The sequence below is a fragment of the Cyclopterus lumpus genome, chromosome 21 (genome assembly GCF_009769545.1).
Source record: "Cyclopterus lumpus isolate fCycLum1 chromosome 21, fCycLum1.pri, whole genome shotgun sequence".
In the NCBI taxonomy this organism is placed as follows: Eukaryota; Metazoa; Chordata; class Actinopteri; order Perciformes; family Cyclopteridae; genus Cyclopterus; species Cyclopterus lumpus.
Window position 1 is genome coordinate 17,726,633 of NC_046986.1, and position 14,427 is coordinate 17,741,059.

The 14,427-nt window shown below is 43.2% G+C and overlaps 1 protein-coding gene across 1 annotated transcript; it reads right to left on the reverse strand.

Moving 5' to 3' along the window:
• Nucleotides 1-4,479: 4,479 nt before the first annotated feature.
• Nucleotides 4,480-6,361, reverse strand: LOC117750900 (ADP-ribosylation factor-like protein 4C). Its single transcript, XM_034562337.1, has one exon. It carries the CDS (start codon nucleotides 5,777-5,779, stop codon nucleotides 5,201-5,203), a length of 579 nt encoding a protein of 192 aa, XP_034418228.1. The 5' UTR covers nucleotides 5,780-6,361; the 3' UTR covers nucleotides 4,480-5,200.
• Nucleotides 6,362-14,427: the final 8,066 nt, after the last annotated feature.

Genomic DNA, 14,427 nt, shown 5'->3' on the forward strand with positions numbered 1-14,427 from the left:
AGGAATTAAAAGGGGTTCTTTTGGTATACGGATCCGCCCACCCCAATAATCCTGAGATAAGATGATAAAATATGGCTAATATCATCATTATTCCAGACTTTTTTTTCCCTGTTTACAACTTGCCTTGTCTTTTTCTTTCCTTCTTTTCTCCCTTCCATCGTTTCTTATAAAGTTTAGCTAAAAGCATGAAAAGTTTTTATACCAAAGCCAAATTAAACTCTGCATTTACTATTGGTACTTTTATTTTACTGGAGTAAGAATACATTAACATTCCTGTTACTTACCTTATATTTGGGCCAATTTGGAAATGATTATCCGGGATTAAATTAATTTGCCATTAAAATGGATCAAGAGGATTTTTACATCAATGCGATGAAAGAACTGAGGTAGTAAAAGGTTTAATTTAACCGTCACGTCTCCTAAAAAATACGTCCCCATACCACGAAATTGCCTTGCCCTCTAAACTTAATGAAGTTTTGTAGCTTTTTTTAATTCTGTCTCAATTTACAACATTAACCACCGGTTTTAAAACTGTGAGTGTAATCTCATTTCCCTTGATTAAGAGTGCAGTTTACTTGTATGGAAGTGTACTTTTTGTGGGCAGAGTTGAATTGAACAAACTTTCCAGTCTGTGTTTTATCTAAAAAGATTTTCCCAGTTTAACTCCGTCTACCTCCTCTCTACCTCCTTCTGTTTCATGGATTGGAGGTCCCTTCATACATTGTCATATTCATGTAATGTGTTTATGTAACTTTGTAAATGCTGTTCATTCTGAACACATGACATCTATTCATCTGTCCATCCGGGGAGAGGGATCCTCCTCTGTTGCTCTCCTGAAGGTTTCTTCCCTTTTTTCCCTGTGAAAGGTTATTTTTGGGGAGTTTTTCCTGATCCGATGTGAGGTCCTGGGACAGGGATGTCGTATGTGTACAGATTGTAAAGCCCTCTGAGGCAAATTTGTAATTTGTGATATTGGGCTATACAAAATAAACTGATATTGAATTGAACTCTGTCACAATATTTCACACCTGAGTTATCTGTACTGAGATGAAAGATATCATCCCTCACTTGTTCCACTGTGGGTTAACCAGAGTGTGTGAGGCTCTGACTAAAATAAAGTACACCAGTCTGGCATTATGTTTCCACAAACACGGGAGCCCCCGGGAGACAATAAAAAGACTCAAAAAACAGAGCTGGCTGTTTGGGTTGAAAGCATTTACAGAGTCAGCTTATTATCTTTTAATTTCTGCTGTGATTGTAGCAGCACAAAGACACGCTGCCTAGTAATCAGCAGTTTGTTTTGCTCCGGCAGAAACGGCTATGTTCCCGCTTTAAGTAGATAATTGGAGAGCTGAGGGAGACACCAACAAAGACCACAGGAGGAGGAAGATATAAGGGAGGTGGTGGGGATTTCAGAAATGCAGTCTGCAACCTAAAATCTTGAGTGCTGCCAGAACCACTTTGTTTGGTTTGTCTTTTGACTCGTCTTCAATCACGGTATTTACTCAGCGGCTCTTATCATTGGCTGCTGGAAGGAATCACCTGACCTAAACACATGCCGCAACTAATATTCAAATAAAGTATATACTCAAGTCTAGAATCAACTGCTTCCAAATATTCCGTTTAAGTTGTTTGTACAAATGTCTTGAGTGAGTGATGTTTACCTCATTTGATCATACACATTTAGTTGTGTCTGTTTTTTGTCAGTAGCAGAAGGGGAGTTGACATGTTCTGCAATTGGTCAATGGTACGGTGGAGAGGAACAATGTGTTTGTTTGTCAGGTGGAGCAGTCAATGGAGCTGCGTATTGGTAAAAGGTATTGACTTTCGTAACTCAGGACCAAGTAGTTCACTTCTCCAGTTAAACGATACCTCTAATCGATCCTTTTGTCAATTACTATAGTTTTGCTCGCAGCTGATTAGCGCCAGCGTTCTTCGATTCAATGCTACGATCCATACAGACGGGACGTCCGCCTGCACACTGCTCTGAACACACAGGTCTGATCCGGCAGCGAGCAGCCAACAGTGTGACCCGTTGGGGGGAGGGAGGCTGTAATGCACCTAGAACAATGGGGCGATGCTTAGCCAACCAGTGGGACACACACAGCCTCCATTCACATGGTGGGTATCGAATGAGGTACTCCACTGGTATCGGTATCACTTTAAGGATATACTGGTATTGGTACTGGCATTTTTTAACTCCACCCGGTCGTGTGAGTGCACGAGTGTCTATGCGAGTGCTTTGAGTCCAGCGTGTCGTCTTCGGGCCTCTTGGCCAAGTCCCTCCAAACAATTTGACTCATTAGCAATCTGGCAGAGCGGCCATCTGAGAAGGTTGAAATGTTGTGCTGTCGTATCCAGACAACCGTCACCAAGCAAGTTATGTGCATAAACCAAAGTGTTGTGCACAGCTACTGTGTTGAGTTGACAAAAGTCAGGCCGGGTTTCCGTCGACAGGGAAACGTGTTCCTTCCACATAAACAAGGACGAGCTTCTCTGGAGGCGCTGTATATTTGGAGGCCGCTGTTTTTTTAGGCCACGCTGCTGCACACATGTGGCCTTCCTAGACTTTTCCAGCATGGTTCAAACTGACAAATGGGTCAAATGCAGAGACGCTCTGCTGCTACTTTACTGGCAACAAATGAAAGGAGACAACCCGGCATCACTTCTGACCAAACTTTAAAGAAGAATATTTTAACTAGGTTAGGTTTATCAAAAAGCATTGTGTAAACAATAATTGTTGACTTTTGCAGGACAAAATAAGGAGAGATTTGTTAAATTGAGCATGCAATCCGTCAGGTATGTGGTGGCCTTTAGTTCACACACAGACTTCCAACAATTGAACTACAGTTTAACCCCCGCTGGCTAAATAATGACCGAATAATGATTAACCACAGCTGGAACCGAGCCGGAAATGTGTCTCATTTAAGGAAACAAATGAGTACATTTTATAAATACCCACCAGAGAACCACTCCCACTTTCTCACCCTAAACTGAGCCCGATAACTTCCAAAGATGTCACACGTATGAGGCAGAGTTTTTTGGGGAATAACGGCCCAAAAATGTAAATCATGGGACTGTCGGGGTAAACACAGCTGGTTAGCGCAGCAGACGGCTGCAGGAAGGGAAACCTGTTTCTTAAAATCAGTGGGTTGGTTCTGCTATCCTGTTGCCATAGCAACGGGTAGTCCCGAGATGACAGCGCTCTCTCTGTTCTTGTTTATGTGGGGAAACCTCTGGGTTTCTCTGAGGCTGCTGTCATAAAAAAAGAAAAAGGCCTCAAACTCACAACGTGAGGAGCAAGATGGGTTTGTTTCTGTGATTCATGGGAGAGGAAAGAATAACAATTTATAACCATTTAAAAAATGTTCTTTATACGTTGCTTTTAGGTGAAATATTACATGATCTCAGAGGAGAACTGTATCTTTGGTTTGAGCGGACGATAAACCAGACACCGGAAATCACTCACTTAAATCTTAACAATACAATTGATGTGTTTTTATGTTAAGAAAAAGTAAGTACAGCTGCAACATAACTGCAGTGGAGTATAAAGATAAAGTAAAACAGACCGGAAATGTTCATGTAAAGTACCTCAAAATGTACTTTAGTACAGTATTAAAATGTACTTAATTAGGTCCCGCCCCCTGAGAGAACCAGGCTACTCCACAACTAGTAACACAGAACAAGAACTCAATCAATGAAGCGATCCAACATATTTACTGTGTGCTTGAACGAGAAAGGTCGGCAAAGCAGGCGCATGAGGAATATAAATATACACATGAAAGTTAAAGATAAAGCAAGCAATCGATTTGTTTACGCTATTAGTCGTTTAAGTTATTCGTGAGTTTAAAAAATAAGCCTAAATAATCTGGTTCAAGCTTCTTCAAATGTGCATATTTCCTGTTTTTGTCTTCATCTTGTATGATATTGAACTGAATATATTTGGGTTTTTTTGGATTGTTGCCGACACTCAAATAAGTAAGGAAAAGCTGTCCGACTGAATTGGACCACCTATTGTATTTCACACAGCAGCCGTACAAAGAAACGGATATCTTGGCCATAAATGATCGAACATACTGGCGGGTACTGGTCCCACTGGAGCACTGGTTGCTGCTGTAAACACTGCTGTGAAGCAAAAAATTCAGCACCGCAATGCAGATCCATAAATTTCACAAACGAGCTCCGGCTTTGCTGTAAATGTTCACTTTACGTGCAGTAGATTGGAACAGAAATGTGCGCTGGGGCTTTTCATTAACACCCTGAGCTTCAGAAGGCTTTCCTCTCGTTTAACCCTCTGCAGGCTCTCTGAACTCGGTGACCTTTGACCCTTTCCCCTTTGATCCACACCTGTGAGCATCTGGGTAAAGAAGTCAATCAGGTCAACAGTTTCGCAGTTTTTTATAGTGCCATGCTGTCTGTATTATCCCACCAGCTGCTGCAAGTGTAACCTGTAACACGTGAATGAAAAACAGTCACCCATGGATTTTAAATCTTTTAATATTCAAAAAATACTTCAATTTTGGCTTCTTAGTACATAAACCACCTGGATTGGCTCCTCTATTAATACAGTGTAGTTATCTACTGTTTGTTAGGAAATGAAAAGTGCAAAGTAGTGAACACTCTGTCCTCAGTCCACCGCGCAGAGGAAAGGCTACTTCAATGCTCCCAAAGAAACAGTCAGCATGACATCCAGACGGAAACTACAGATGTCTGTCCTCCAAATAAAAAATAAAAAGAGCAGGGGGCACAAGTGACCCGAGCCACGTGCAAAATCAAACGTGTGATTCCCACAGTAGACCTCCTGTGGGTGGAAATAAAAACCACTGTGTCATAACAGTCCTCCCTACAGCAGAGGAGCTTCTTCTTCAAAACTGTGTTCAAAGTCCACGACAAAGCAGCAGATAAACGGGGCCCGCCCGCGTCTCTTTCTCCACGCTGTAGATCTGAAGAGTCATTTCAAGTTTCTTTTCTATATTTGTCTTTTTGGTTATTATGGATTCTATATCCTGCAGCCTCCTTCCTGTGCGCAGAATGATGCACTCGAACAGCTTTAATCCAAACTGAGGATGTGAAGGAAAAGAAGTAAAACAACAACAAAAAAGAAACACTGCAAAGTAAACCTGTTTAGGGCAACACTGGCAGAACCCGGATTCCTTACAGTTAATCAGACTACAGCACCGTCCACAGAACACAGCAGCTGTTATCGCTTCTTCTTCTGTTTGAGGGATTTCCTCCTCTTCAGTATCATTTCATACAGCTTGTCCATTCCCTCGTGAAGCCCCTCGCCGATTATAGCACACGCAGGTTGGATGTGATAGGCGGTGGAGGGGCTCAGCTCGTGCAGAGCCAGCTGCTTCTCGATGTCCGCCACCGGAAGGGACTTGGGCAGGTCCTGCTTGTTGGCGATGACCAGCAGCGGCGTGCCCTGGTTCTCCGCGAACTTGGTCACTTTGTGCAGTTCCGTCTTGGCCTCCTCGAGCCGGTCAACGTCCACAGAGTCCACGACGTAGATGATCCCATCGGTGCACCGGCTGTAGGACTTCCACAGGGGCCTCAGCTTCTCCTGGCCCCCGACGTCCCAGAAATGACAACTGATGCCCTTCGCGGTGCCGTTACTCAGCTTGATCTTCTCCGTGTTGAACCCGATGGTGGGAACCGTGTTGACGAACTCGTTGAATTTGAGTCTGTACAGGACCGTGGTCTTGCCGGCGGAGTCCAAGCCCAGCATGACGATGTGAAGAGACTGGAAGGCAGAGATGTTGGAAAAGCTGTTGCCCATCTTGGCGTTTTCTCCTTTCAGCAGAGCCGCTGGAGGTTGTTGTTGTTGTTGTTGATGGTGGTGTTTTTTTGTGGGTGCTCAGATCCCGCTCATGTAATTCCCGTGGGGAGACTGAGGTGGTGCGCAGACCGCGTTGCGCTCCGGATGACTGATCGGCTCCGCTGTGGCCCTCAGCAGCAGCGGGGGACGCGGCGCGCCGTTCATTAGTATTCTCCTCACGCACTCGCATCCATTCGGCCGTCAAACGGCTCCTCCAAGACGGCGTGGACGCGGCGTCAGCGCTGTGAAGGACACCGGGGTCACCGGGGATCACACACGCACACACCTTTCCCCACCCGTAGGACTCCTCCTGTGTCCTCCGACTCGGATCCTCCGCAGGATCAAAACACACCCTCTGGAAGCTGCGCACGAATAGATCCACCTCCCAGGCTCGCGACTGCGCCCTGCTCCTGAGGTCGAACCGGGCAGGGGGGGGGGGGGGTGGTGGTGGTGCTGCGGGGTGGGGGAACTAACGTCCACCGATTCGTGTCGGGTGCTGCTCTCCTCACGACCGCTGCAGCTGCTGTGTCTGCGGAGAGGCTGACACAACAAGACCGCAACACGAGAGGCGGCCCCGCTACGCTCCACCCCGCCGGGACATGTGCCAATGAGGCAGCGCGCGTCCTCACGAGCTGCGGCGGCGACCCCCGGAGCCTGCGAGGTGCACACGCGCACTGCTGGTGCAAACTTCACGTTGCAGCGTGTTTTTTTTTGTGGGTTCATAAACAACATATTGTTGTTGAGATCTTCGTCTTGGATCAAATGCACTGCGTCAGAAATAGTTCACGCGCTTCAAGCTACATTTGAGTGTGTTGTTTTCTAAATGGTCTCGGTTTGATTTTCTTTCCGTCGCAAAATAACACAAAGAGAAAAATGCACGAGTCTTATGAAACATGAAGCAGTGATAAACGTGGTAAACACACTGGTGTGTTATTATGCGTTCACGGTGATAGTCTGGGAGAAATCACGGGCAACTGCGCCCTCTTCCGGTAGAAATGTGCAAGAACACGATGGATGACTTTTCAATTACTAAAGGACAATTTGTGAAACTAGGGCCCTCTTTGTCAAAACTCTACAAACAAACAAAAACTCAAACATATAAATAAAATTAAAAATATCTTGTATTTTATTTTATAAGGCCCTGCCCACACACATCTGCATCATGAAGTTGATGTTTGTAGTTTTTAGAGAAATGTCTCGTCAACAATTGGTTGGAATGTAGTTCAGATATTCATGTTCCCCTCATGATGAATATAATAATATAATAGTGCTACAAAGGAAATATTGGCATAAGAACACACTAAACTAAGAGGACGAGCAGAGAAAACATTACTTCAGAAAGACGTCACTTTGTGCTGTGAGAACTCATTTTAGACCCCAAGATGGAATCAGGATCCGCTTTATTGGACAGATTTTAGTTTGCAACTAGAATCAAGGACAATAATGATTAATGAATTGAAAACAAATTTCATTAAATACTCATTTGGAAATAAGAGTTAGTTGAAGCCCCTGAGCACCTGAGCAATTGTGGTGAGTTGTGGAAAGAAGTATCGAAATAAGTATTTTACTTAAGTTAAATATTCAATATCACAGTGTAGAACGACTCCATTAAAAGAGCATTTAAAATACATGCTTGTAATAGTATATAAGATACACCAATGTCAATAGCATCTTCATGTTGCCAAAGAAAATTCTAATAAATCAGTAATCTAATCCATAAATGCTTCATATGTTTTACATGTGAAATCTTAATCTGAAATAAGTAGAAACTATAGTTGTCAAATACACGTAGTGCAGTAAATAGTAATATATACTATATATATATATATATTAATTGTCGTAGAGTAGAGGTTTAAAGTAGCATAATAATATGGAAATATGCAAGCTCAGTTTTGAGATGCTTGTACTGAAAGGTGCTGTATTTTAATTACCCGTCTACATGCTGGCGGCTGAGTCCGGCGTCTTGATGCTAACGGTGCAAACAACAGCAACAGTGCAGACAGTGTTTACCTGTTCATCACCACAGGAACTTGTACTTTCCTCCACTGGTAAAGCAAAGAAACTACAGGCCCAGATACTGGATAATAATAACACAATAACTAAAACAACTCAATTAGAATTGTTCCTCACATGTAGACAGGAAAAGAAAAAAACATATCTGCCTTCTGATTTAACAGAATACAGTTGTATGATACGCTGTACTACTTTCATCCACCAGATGGCAAACTGTGCTTATCTCACAGTGAACAGGCAGATGTTTTTATTTCTACACAACGGTTACTGGGCTGAGATCAAATGTGATTTTTAATCTGGAGTTTCTGCACATTCCTTCCTTTAAAGGAGAACCTGTTGATAACACACACACACACACACACGCACACACACACACACACACACACAAACACAGTTTCAGGAAATAGCGGTTACCTGTGACAAACAGTCAGTGAATATGTGCACACACGTCCTCAGTCTCTTCAAATTCATCACTATTCCAGTGAGGATACCTGCAGGAGCACCTCTCCACCAACCTCCTCTTCTCTCTAAATGAATGTGAGCACACACACACACACACACACACACACACACACACACACACACACTTTACGGTAGACGTGGGAGCCCTCCTCTGACTGCATCCATTCCCTGAAGCCCGATTCCTTTCCAGAGATGTCATTACCGGGGCTCTACTGGAGGATAAACATAAATAAACTCCATTTACCCTGAAATGTTACTCAAGATTTCTATTTCCTTCCATTGTTATTGTTGGATATTGCATAGGGGAGCCATTCACCAACCAAACTAACCCTCCTGCGACTGGTGTCTGTTCTCATGCCCCCCCCCCCCCCCCCCCCCCCCCCCCCCCCCCCCCCCCTCATGAGCCCAAACTGTACTTTAACCATGATAATATGTTTGTTGTTTAAGTCTCTAATCAAAGCCAAGTCGAATGCATATTGTGCCGTTCAGCCTATCATCTGTTGGAGACATTTTGGATCGTTCATGAGGCCTATCATTATGTTTTTGTTGGAATAGCAGCAGCTTGCAAAAAGAAAATGCACATGCTGTCTTTACTGTAGGCCTGTAAAAACATCGAAACAAAATTATGAAAATATACAACAAGAAAATAGGAAATAGTACATTATTATTCAACAAATGTTAAATATCGGCAAATTATTAAATCATGTGGTAAAAAAGTTTTAAACTATCAAAACAAAATGGAATTAATGGTTAGTCTAGATCGGCATGAAAAAGACAGCGATTAGTCAAATTTGCAAGAATCTAATTTGACCATTTTTGGTGAAATTGGGCCGCAGAAATGACAGTTATTTCCTTAATGGGGTACTTGGCTATAAAAAAATAGTTAAATTGGCTCCAGTTCATAAGATTTATTTAAAGCAAAGAGGTTGTTTCATCAGGATGGCTCCACTGCTGAGGAACATTTGTAGATCTAACGCATACGTGGGACCGCATACGTGTTAACCAAATGTTCAAAATCATGATTTATTCACATCATCAGGCAGTTTTCCCAGAAGCACCTTCACGTAGGAGTTTTCTAATCGCTTGATGGAGGTGGTGCATGTTTATCTGGTCCAAATCCCTCTCCTCTGAAAAGTAGCTCCATGAACAGTTATGTAAATGATATGCTCTCGCTTACGATCAGTGTTGTCTGGAGATATTAAACATTCACATGTGAAGCTCAAAAGGGGGGTCAGAAATAGCCATGAAAGGATATCTGTCTTCAAATGAATGATGTTATGCATGGGAACAGACGTGGGCCTGTATTACTGATGAGTCATGTTACACAACAGTATTTTGGTCCGACACCCAGATCCGAATTACCAGGGGGGCTATTTTATAATACATCAAATAATAATGTATTTAATTATGCACAAGCTTCAAAAAGGCAACAACACGAGGCTACTATTTCAAAATGAAAGAGTATTTGTATTAAATCGGAGCGTACAGCTCTAGCAAGGCGCTAGATCTCAGGCTGAAGAGCACCCCCACCTGCACACGACAAGCAGCGCTCACCATTACTCAGGGGAATAATTGCCACTGCGAAATGTCATTTTGTAATAAAAGTGTTGCCGGGACGCTGCATCCTCAATGTTGCATTATTTATGAACGAATAATGGAAGAGGATGAAACAAATGTCGGACGATGAGAAAGAAGGAGTTCATGTCAGAACCGTCTGGTCTGCCCGAGCTGTTTGCTAACGAAGACCGCGAAGTCTGATCTGCAGGTTTTGGCAACGCTGATCTCACATCCATCCTCATGACTCTCAAGTGTTTTCTGAATTTTATTTTTTCCTCTAATCCCGAAAGGAAGGCCATGGAAAATTGGACTGCGGCAGCCATGAAAGACGAGTGATGCAACTGAGGTCTTTGCCTGTGAAATCATGTCAAATGACTCGAGGGCCTGTGTGGTGTTTAGCGCCGAGCTCACACTACAATCAGGAAGACAGATTTCCCTAAAAACTCGGCCAGTGAAAAAAAATATCGGAAGACGTTAACGTCCTTTAACCTCCAGCAGCAGTCGGGGGGGGGGGGGGGGGGGGGGGGCACAAGTCAAAAAAACACAGTGGGCGCTTTCAGTTCATTTTTCCTCTCAGAATTCTGCATAGAACTGGCGTCGCGTCTGACAGCAGTAAAAAAAAGTTTTGGGGGATAAAAACATCGCTCTGCGTATCACATGTGTAATGGCTGACCGGACTAGTTTGCTAAAGAAAGCATCGACACTAGAAGCCCTTCAGATATAAAGAGAGAGTGGTGGGCAGAATCAAAGGGATGGAAAGATGGCGGAAGTTCTACTTTCATGGTTCACGTCTCAACTCAAGTGCTTTTGAAGGGGGTTGTTTTTCTGTATGTCTGCAAAGAAACATTCCCAGGCGTGTGCTATTTAATGTGGATGCAATGCTGTACTTTAGTAGGATCAGAGCTCTGAGGAGGCAAAATGATCCACTATTTCCAAAATATCATCATACAACGGTTCTCGTGAGAAAGTTACATCTCTTTTATTGTGTGCACGTTTTCCTACAATAGTCTAGAAACACATGTCAATGTCGGCTTGTTACACGTACACACGCTTTAAGAAACTACTCACTTAGGTTTGGGTTAAAACAACTATCGAATGGCTGTTTCTTCAGTATGATGGTCACATGACACATAAATCAATGTAGACTTCCTGTTGCACAAGTGGTACAAACAACCTTATTTTTTTCTTATTTGTTTACCCTTCCACCTCCCCTTATACAGCTCGCTTTATCCCACAACACCCACTGTGTGGGCTTATTGAAATGGTGCGTTATTGAGACTTGCTCATTCATGAATTTCTGAAAAAGATCCCAAAACGCATACATTGTTGTCCATTGCTGCCATTTCCAAAGAACCACAAATGTCAACCTCATGGTGGCACTAGAGGGAAAGTCAGTCGCCTATTGTCTGCAGCAATGTCCCAGATTGCAGCAATTAAGGTGGCGATCACAATGTGTTTTCCAACAATAGGGGAGCTAAGAACCCGGGTGGTAAAAACACTGAAATGATCTTTAATTGAATGTGAACTACAGGCTTTGGATTGACAAACCCACCTGACAAATGTTTAATTCTCGCCATCCAAATGTGTTGGGAAACAACGTTCATATTTTAGGTGGCTCCTGTTTAAACAGCAGGGGAAGACGAAGGTGAAGTCTACGTGCTGCTGTTTGGACAGAACACCACCCGTTGACCTCTGAACCCGTTTGACAAACATCTGCACGCCGAGCAGGAATGCATCGCCTCCATGAGGAGATTTAGGTTTAGAAAACACAGGCGACAGCGTTGGGGGAGCCGTGGCCCTTCAGAACGAGGTCAAAGTCGTCTGCAGAGATGGAGACTCAGTGGGCAGCCGCGTACGCACAGCAGCGATTCATTAACGCCTTCGGTCGGATGCAAATAAGAAACTCTGATTGAAAAAATTAATAGCTGCAGGTCACAGCAGCGTGCGTCTCCGGGAGTCTGGAGGAACAATCTGTGAACTGGTGAATTCACATTTTGTGTTTGGTAAAACATGTTCTTGTTTCATCTTAGAGGAACAAGTAAGATGAGCGTTATGAGCACACACATAAACATTCAAGGAAAAGTCTGGTGTTCTTTTACTGTCAACAGAGTGATAGTCTGTCTCTCAATACTTTGACTCCTGAAACAGCTGGTTATTGTTTTTAATCAAACAAAGAGGAAGAAGAAGTGTATTTTTTAGGGACTATTTTCAGTGGTGGATTAATCCACTTTTGGTGATTAATATTAGACTCCAGTGAGTATATCCATGGTAATGATGTAATATATCACTTGTTTTTAATGGACAACAGTGGATTTCTATGGCAAAGAGGAAGACGATATATCAGGCTTTGCTATTAATTCAATGGTTAATTCACCCAAAATGACTAATTTGTGAGTCCAGTCTGTAGGCTTCATCGTCTCGAGACCACTAGTGTCTAATAGTCGATAGTTGATGAGATATTTCAGTACGGACCAAAGCGGTATCGACCACCTGACCAACATTGTTATCTCCACGCTGCAACACCTCCCAGAAACCGTGTCACGCTGACATTTTTGCAGAGCTGGGAATAATTTCTTCGCTTATAATTTGGCTGAACTGATCCTTTAAGAAACTGGAGCAGAGGAGGAAAACAACAAGGTGGCACGATGCCTTTGAGAGAGGAAACTGTGTTGTTGTTGTTGTTGTTGTTGTTTTCCTTTGTTGCCCCTCAGCTCTCACATTATTCATCTCCTGCAAGCTGCAGTCAGAGAGATGAAGAGTGAGATGATTGATTTTAAAATATATTCTCTGTTGTCTCGATGTCTTTCAGTCATTACCGCTCTCTTTTTCTTTCTCCCCGACTGTCTCTCTCTCTCTCTCTCTCTCACACACACACAAAGGTTGCCGTGGAGATTTGCATGCTGTGCTCCCGAGGTTGCCATGGCACCAGGTTTTACTCAGTGCAGTGTTTTGTTGGCGAGGCTCCGCCTTCCTCCAGCAGCTCAAATTAATAAAGCAGTTTTGTTTGTGCATGTTGAACGCAGCGCTGCATGTTTACCGACTCCCCAAATGGACCATAATGACTGAGATGGAGGAAGAGGAGATGTGGGCGAGGCAGAAAGTGAGAAAGGGGTGTGATGCAGAGGCGATCCATTATCTGATGATTGAAAAACAACCCTGAAGTGGATGGCAGTGCCAAGAACAACGCTCAGGACCAACTGAAGGAAGAGAAGCAGCGATGAGTTAGAGCTTCAGCTGCAAATAGGAAGAAAAATACTATTTAGTGTTTTTACCATAAAACCTTTGCAGTCGGTCTCCGTGTTAAAGCTGAAGAGCATTAAATATGGAAAACCTCTCTCTGTGTGTTGGTGTACATTAAAAAAAAAAAATTTCGGGAGAGCCTGCAGAGGAGACACATCCACAGATTGATCATCTGAATCTCTGAAATGTAGCATCCAGCAAGACATTAGTGCATGTTTGTAGTTAACACCATAAAGAAACTCTCTCTGCTTGATGCAAGTCTGAGATTCTGTAATATTTGATTCTGCTTGTTAAATTTAGCACAGAATGAGACCAGCTGCTTTTCAGAATGTAATACAACACATATATAATACTATGAATAGACTACAGACTTAAATCAGTATAGCAAACTGTAATCCTAAACTCTAATGCCACATTGAGATCGTGGGAGTAAGTTTGATATAAGAAATCAAGATTGATGGTGAAACGTTCTGTTGCTCTCTGCTGATAAAAGCAGAGTTTTCTCAAGCTGGTCTCCAGTGTCATGCTGATGAAATGTCCTTATCTCTGCAAACCAATCCTCCTTGAAACCAAGTGGGTTTCAAACCGACGAGGTTTCCTAGGAGACAAACGGCGCCCATGGTCTGTTGTTGAAGAGAGAGAAATACGGGGTGGGGAGTTGATATCTGTTGGACCCGAGTCACCAGTAAAAAGGGATGTAATCTGTCCATCATCCTGGCACTCTGAAGGCCGGAAGAGACGTTTGGCTTTTTTCCACTTTTACCAATCCACTTTTGCTCGACAGCAAATCCTGAAAATCCAACAAAAGTGGAAACCCCTTTTGTCTCAGTCTGTGGACTCTGTCTGCAGAACATGCCGCTAATCAATGCTCTGCATTTCCTCGAGCACTGAGGAGCTCTCCTCTGTCAGGACTCAAATACTACCAATGCCGCTTAACATTCTGAATGCGTAAATCCAGTTAGAAGGATATAATATACGCCCGCCGCATTAATTGAAGCAGCCGTAATTATGACTCGCGTCCGTCAGGAGCAAAAGGTTGAAGTAATTTGGTTTGTTATTAAAGTCCATGAAGGAGGAGGTCGTGGATTGAACAACAAAATATCTCGACGAGGCAGTTGTCTCCTCTCATATGCGAACTCAAGCCATATGTTGTTCTGCATTTCGTTGTTGAGGTCGTCGCTGCGTTTGTCATTCAATATTTGGTGTCTAGAAGTATGGAGTTATTGCCCTCATTGTCAGGATCTGGAGTTTTTGTGTCTTGTTTCCTGTTTTACCTCAAGGTATGACATCACTTGGAAAGTGGATTTCATTGGTCAGACATATTTCCACAGACTTTC